This window comes from Diuraphis noxia, unplaced genomic scaffold, assembly GCF_037042655.1.
Source record: "Diuraphis noxia isolate RWA-SAM2 unplaced genomic scaffold, SU_Dnox_SAM2 contig0001, whole genome shotgun sequence".
Classification (NCBI taxonomy): domain Eukaryota; kingdom Metazoa; phylum Arthropoda; class Insecta; order Hemiptera; family Aphididae; genus Diuraphis; species Diuraphis noxia.
Genome location: NW_028301711.1, coordinates 40,930,854 through 40,938,600, shown reverse-complemented (window position 1 = coordinate 40,938,600; position 7,747 = coordinate 40,930,854). Strand labels below are relative to the sequence as shown.

General features: G+C 28.3%; 1 protein-coding gene across 1 annotated transcript; it reads right to left on the bottom strand.

Annotated features, from left to right (window-relative positions):
* Positions 1–5,317: 5,317 nt before the first annotated feature.
* Positions 5,318–6,992, bottom strand: LOC107161522 (protein virilizer homolog). The gene is made up of 4 exons (XM_015507952.2): positions 6,858–6,992; positions 6,176–6,285; positions 5,908–6,043; positions 5,318–5,848 (listed from the first exon to the last, which is right to left on the bottom strand). Exons 1-4 carry the CDS (start codon positions 6,963–6,965, stop codon positions 5,678–5,680), a joined length of 525 nt encoding a protein of 174 aa, XP_015363438.2. The 5' UTR covers positions 6,966–6,992; the 3' UTR covers positions 5,318–5,677.
* Between the last annotated feature and the right edge of the window lie 755 nt (positions 6,993–7,747).

Sequence of the window (7,747 nt, the reverse complement as noted above, 5' to 3'; positions counted from 1 at the left end):
AATACAAAAGAATACCTATTGGCTATTTGTTATATTTACAGAACACTAAACAAAAGAAACAATATGTTGCCATATTGGGTTTGATAGAAATATGCCTATTTATAATTTAAAGAAATACAAATTTATTATAATCATATATTTTGTCTCATGTACCAAATTATCACATTTTTATGTTTTCTTCTCTGCGATAATAGTTAATATCTACATTTCCCATAATATATATGGAATATACCTTTCAACTTTTTTGATTAGTCTACCGTACCTACGTTCATTTTTTTTTTTTAAAATATTGTCGAATCCTTTTAATTCTTTTTCACATTAGTTATGTATTAACAATACAGAGTTCATAAAATTGTATTTAATCGGAATATTAGTTTATTGGACAACCAAGCTAAAACAATAAAATATATAAAATTATAATATCTACTAATAATTAATGCGTTGTGTAATTTAAAGTTTTGAATTTTTCAATCACACATATCATGGATTTTAGAAGTCTGTTCTATGTTAAAAAACAGTCTGAAACCTAAATTTCCGACAAGGTCGGATTCATAAGACTGACGTGGCAATTTCTCTCCCCCCCTTGGATTTTAAGTAAACGTTATGTTACTTTAAAATATCCCTACTCTACTCCCCCCTCAAAAAAGAATTCGATCCATCACCCCCGATCTATAGATATAATTTTTAAAGGGAACATGTAAATGAATACAATATTATATTAAGTTCACTCAATTTTAACAACGTTAAGTTATATAACTTATAAATTAATAGTTCTCAAACAATGTATTCAACATAAAAAGCTTAAAGTTAATAACGTGAAAACATTACTTACCAATAGTTAAAAGGAGTGTTTTTTATATTTCATTCAATTGTCAAATATACCTATATAGAATCTATATAGTATAGATAGGTACACAAATTTTGTGCAACTTTTAATTTATTTTTAATAATAACTAAATATTTTACCAAAAAGGAATCTTACTATTGATTCTTTATTATTGGACACCGGATGTTATAGTAGTTAGGGCCATTGTATGTTGTTAGCACAGTTTATGCCAACTTGTTTAATCAAAAAAAAAAAAAAAAATGATTTAGGTAATTATTTTTATTTAAAATGGTCATAACTTACTTAAAAATAATAAAATCAAAAATATTATCTAAAGTGCCCTAGATAATATTCTTGCTATTAAATTTATGATAGATACATTTTATTTTATTTTAGAAGTTACTGAGGAAATGTATTACTGTAAACGTAAAATTTGCCATGTTGCAGTACGCTTGGTAAGTTGTAAAACGGAAATAACAAATGCCAGTTTGGCATCCTCTTAATTTGATTTCATTTGGTATTTTCTTGTCTTTTATTTCTGTATAATTACACTATGACTGAATACTAATTACAATTTAATATGTCTAGACAAATGCATTTTTTGAATTCTTGGATTTGATGTGCCTTATAAGACCCATAATTTCTTTTTTTATTTCTGCCTATTTACTAATAAGTAATGACTAAAAATATAATATTATCTATATTACAGGTAGGTTAGGAACTTGAGTAAATATTTAAATATAAATTCAAATATTATTCGAAGCAGTATTACTAAACCCCTACTAAACACTTAAGATACAGAAATGTGTTTGATTTATTTTTTTGTCACCCTCAAAAAATGTTTATTGAGTTAAAAGCACTACCTTGTGTTGATCAAAGTACTATGATCGCACTAGATAAAACATAAAAACATAAAAAATAACTTAACCGCCGTATCATGTATACGCCTAAATTTTTGTATATGAGTAGACATATTATAATACCTACCTAGGTATCTGTCTAACATAATTCAGATTTTCGTAGGAGTGCCCCACTAATGGATGATGTTCCATACTTTCGGGAATTATTTATTTACTTTAACAAAATTGGTTAATGTATGGAATAATACCTGTTAGGTACACGAACATTTTAAAACACGCTCATAATATGTTTTTTGTTTTTTAATTGAACTGGGCGTCTAGTTGTCAGGTATCCTATCTGTCTACCTGTTATATATTTTACCTAAACATATAATGCAATAATAATAATAATAATAACAATATAATATAATACGAAATAAATTCTATACCTATTTGACATCTTAAGATTTTTCCCACGATAATATGCGTTTCATAATAAAGACGTCGCACCTGCACCGGGCCTACCAATATAATCAAACTGTCAAAACGAGTTTTTCATTTCGTTGAATACGCGCGGACGGCTATAACACGGCCACAGCATTATAGAAGTGAAGAACGTAGGTTTATATTACTATATACTATATATAAACCTATGCCTTTCCTATATAATAGAACATAAGTAGGTAGGTGTAATTTTTGTTCAAAAAATCTTTGGACATTGAGAACTCAAAAATATCATATTTTATTGATGGGTACTTAAGTAGTTTTAATCACGCCTTGCAATTCATAATGTTTATACAAAAACAATAACACTGGACATGTCTTGGCGTACCTACCTATTACCTAACGCGTAACTATAGACGTAACAAGGAGTGTTATTATATCTCCTATTATGTAGGTAGTATGTACCTATATAATTTATAGTATATAATATACGGGTGAATATCCAATATCGAACAAATAATATATTAATTATAGGTACTTTTAAAAAATTAACTTGGCTTTCTGGTAAATTTTGTATGTCAAAGGTAGATCCATATGCATACCTATAGAACTTAGGTATTATATTGTCAAATTTTAGATATAAAAAGAAAAATTATTTTGGATTCTTATCTTAAAATAAGATTATCAAATGATAATATTCGTGATTTAAACGTATTTTATTAAAATTCTAACTTCAGACGCTCATAAAAAATTATTAAGAATTAACGCTCTTCTTTTTAAAATTTTTATTTACATTAATACTTATTAGGAATATTATATTTAATTTTCCAATTAAATTTAAACAAAATTTTAATTTTAATTCCTTATAGATGTAGCTTGTAATGTGTCGAATTATATATAATGTATAAAAATATGGCGTATTTAAGATAATAATTTAATCATCATTTAGTGAAAATTGCATATACCTACAGTTGTTATTTTTTTTTTTAATTACAACGAAAAACAAAATCCACAAAGTCGTGGTTTTACGAAGAAGTTTTTTTTACCGTCTATTTTGATACTATTGAAAACTACTGACAATTTTCCATTTTTACCTCACAGTAGTACTTATTAGATCCCATTTTCTACCAGGAACCATTATACCCTCAAAGTTAAAAATCAAAGCATTAATTCGAATACCAATTTATTATGAATAACTACATAAAAAAAAAATTAATTTAAAAACACACACACACACAAATCATTATAAAATCAACACCTTTCAACGTTCCGCTCAAAATCTAAAAATAATATTAAAAATAAAGTCTCTCTCTTCGAATCAGATAAAGTTCGTTCACCGACCACAATTTAGTGACCTCTGTTTTATATCATATTACAACGAAAATACTTTGCGGGTACGTATATGCCTTGCACTTTTTAAATATCATAATATAATAAGGTATATAATGAATAATGCTTGATGATCATTATAAACAAAATGTTTGTTGTCCAGATTCATGGACCTCCTCTTCATCATCTAAACGTGGCTTTCAGTATGTCTATAATCGAAATACCGAAATAATTCATTTTGACATACAAAACAGTTGTATCGATAATTAAAGATAACTATATATGATAATATTTTAAATTATACGGCCTATAATATTATGATTTATCTGATATTTTTAAGTGTAATTTTTTTTTACTCTCTAGAAGACTAGAGAGCTTCTATTTGGGTCTAAGAACTGTTTACCATTCAATGGGGCCATATACTCTTACAGACAGGTGTTTCAGTTCTTGACTTACGAAACATCCGAATTCACTTATTCTTGCACTTGACTCAGTACATAATCTTAGGAATCCACCTAGAAGATTTAAGAAGCACTAGTTTGACTAAGCTAATTTTACTTAGATAAACTAATAATAAAAAACAAAAAATAATTTAATGTAACATAAATATGTGCAATAGTCTAACAAATCTACATGTTACTGCTCCATAGCTACGCTCCTCAAGCTTTAATAATATGTATATTCTTTGTTCTATGTTCATATTATTATGCATATTGCAACTATTATTACAAGATGTACAATATTATATTATATAAATGTCAAGAAAAGATAAAGATGCTAGAGACCAAATACTAAAGAGGTATTTACTCATTTAGTCATGTGTGTAGAATGTGTAGAACAATAGACCATGTATATTATGTATTTACAAGTATGTCATATTTGTGTGCACTTGTTATAGTTCTAAGAATTTTTTTATTTGAGTAAATATACAAAAAGTTTTTGAAAATCAATTAATAATATTTTAATTACAAATGAAATAAAAATTAATCAACTGTAGTTAAGTACATTTAGTCATTTCAAATCCTTCCAAGCAATACTTTAATTCTACTACATTTAAAAAAAAGTGTCAGATGTCATTTATAAAATATTCTAAATTAAAGCATGCGGGTCATCTTAAACAATGAGTATTAAAAATGAAAGAAACAGAGATTTAAATTTAAATACATTAAAAATAGAAAATTAAGATTAAGAAAATAATTACTAATTTTATATTAATTTATTATAACCTGTTAAAAATATTGGTTTTAATCACATTGAAAGTTACAACCATTTATAAATTATTTTTATTTGACAACGTTTAATTTGTGGTATACTTATATTACCAACACTAAATACTGCGTCAAACGGTAAAGATTAATGTTTAATAGTAAATAAAAATGTTTGAATAACGTTATACATTTTAGAAAAAAATATTCTTTTATTTTTAGTAATATTCAGACATCGGTAACACATTGAAATACAATATATTACAATTAATAGTTTTTGATTTAGATAACATTTTTCCAATTTAAGTCAGAGTTCTACATTTAAAAAGACAATTTTAAATCATATATTAAATTCTAGAAAGTTTAAGTTTTAGAACTTAATTATTTTAACCAAGATTACTCATTATTGTTTTTAGTAAAAATAACTTATTATATAAATAATTCAAATAAATAATGAAACATTTTAATTTTGTTATTATAGGTATATAAAACATTTTAATTTGTTTAAATAAAATATAATATTCATATAATGTCGAGCTTACCAAAAACACCAATAATACACAATACATAATAATATATATAAATATTAATTAAATAGAAAGTTAATATTTTTTTTTAATTACTCAAATAATAAACATATAAGCATTCCAGATCCCAAAGAGTTAATGATAAATACTAAAAAGTTATAATAATAAATTAGATGAAAAAAATCATTAAAAAACATTTTATGAAAATAAAGAAAAAAAAGTGCTATTAATTTGAATTATCAATAATATTTGACAGAAATAGATGTATACAAATACACTTTTAAAGAAAACTCTGAAAATACAAAACTAAATTTTATAATACTTATAAATATTAACTGTAGATATCAAAAACCAACTGATTTTAATAACTTCTCAGCACTAATATTAATTTATGATTCAAAATATAAACTATAAAATTCAATTTACCTGTAATGGTATTGTAATTAAGAAGTAATTTAATTTATATAAGTGTTAGAATTTGGAGTCATTTGAACGTTATACAATTCTTCAATTTAGAGTAAAAGAATAAATGCCATCTATAAACTTAGGGCCAAGAGGTGGAAGAGTTGAGAAAGTTTTCTTTTGTAAAACCTTAGCATTAGGATCCTTTGATGTTCCATAAATAACAATGGATAATACTGAATATTTTGCGAACACAATCAATCTGTTTGTCCATACCTACAAAAGAAGTTTAATTTAAAAAAAAAAAATTAAAGTCAATTTTATACCTTAGTTACCTCATTGGTACATCTCAATGATGTAGATGCATTTTCCTCATAGTTGAGTTCACCCAATTTCACATTAGCTGAAGCAGAGTCTTGATCAACGTTGTTGCAATGAAATGTAATCGGAAATTTTTTAGGTTCAGTTCCTCTAAAATAAAAAAATTAAATAATAAAAGAAGAAAATAATAATAGGTCTATAATACTATACTTATGGATTATGCTACACATAAGTAACAACTTCTCAATCACTTATTTTTAATATTAAAAATCCATTATTTACCCCAAAAGGAATCCTCCGCTATGAGTTCGCAAATACATAGATGGTGAAAGAATAAAGATTTCACAAATGTTCACAGGTACTTCAAATCTGATCTCGCTTGATGCTTCATTCTATAAAAATTAATTATAATTGATAATTATGTATATAAAATATAAATACAATAGTAAGTACCTATAGGAAAATGTAAAAATTATGATGACAATTTACTATCAAGAAGAACGGTTTTAATTGTATTTGTTAAGAAGGTATATAGGTATAGGTAATTTACATACTTTGCTTAGGAACACAAGATGCTGCAGGAGAATGCGTTGTGATGAAGTGATTTTATAAAAAATAAACTGCAACGGTAGACAAACAATGATATGGTTTGTTTTATACCCATTTAACTATTATTCAAACTACTAAAGATATATTATGTGGGCACGAGTAAATGCGAGTATGCGACTATGTAACAGGCAATTGATCTCCCAATCCTCCAATTAATTGACCCAACAGAAAAACCCAGGTATAGAGAAACAAAATAAGACCATCAGAACCAACAGTCGGTCACTACCTTTGTGTGGAATCAGAGAGGACCTTCAACCAGCAACGATCAGAGCTACAGAACAGTGGAGCACCTAGGAATGAGCAAGCAAAATAGCTTCGGAAAAAGGTGCTGTTCTGGCGATTGTTTTTCACTCACCTTGGCTGCGGAGCGGGAATGGAAAATTGTTTCAGCGGCAAGCATGCGCCAACCGAATTCGTTCGCTCGGCTCAAGTTGTTGACCGGTATATCAGGTATCATATCCATATCACGAAGTTGTTGAGACTTGAGAGGTTAACACTGTAGCGGCGAGAGAACTCGATTCGACTGCTGCGCGGTGTGTGCGGGAGAAGAATGTTCAATGAACTGACGAGCTGTGGTTAGTGGCCTTCGGCGTTGTCGGTGGAAGATTACGATGAGAACAGGTCGAGGATCGGACGCTCGTTAGACGGCTGACACTAGGCCGCAGTGGTGCCCAACCGTTCCGGGGCCCCGCCGATCTGGTCAGCGGGCCGTAAGTGACGGTGCCGCGGCGTCGGTATGTCGTACGACAGCTTAGTATTTCATCCCAGGGCACGTTTAGCACCAATGAAAACAGTGGAGCGTAAACGCGCGCGATTGTCTCCATATCGGTAGGCCGCGTTCGCGTTCGTACTGTTCGTAGGCAGAATAGGCAGATACACGCAACTGAAACGTCGTCGGGTGGTGCCATTCGACGTAAGACCCGAAAAAAAGCTTTTTAGTCTGCGTAAGTCATAAGCGTCGTCATCGTCGTCGTTGGGATCGTATAGTAAAGTTGTACCATAGAATACTATACTATACTATATACTATAATACTATATACTATATACTATAATACTATACTTAGTATTCTATGGTTGTACTTGCAGGTGACAAGACGATAACACACCACGCTTGACAAATTTACTGCAGTAAAACGTATTACTATTACCTTTCACTGTCTTGCGATTTGCCGTAACACAACATATTATTAATATTTAATATTATCAAATATCGATAGCAATACTAATAATATTATTGAACTCAAA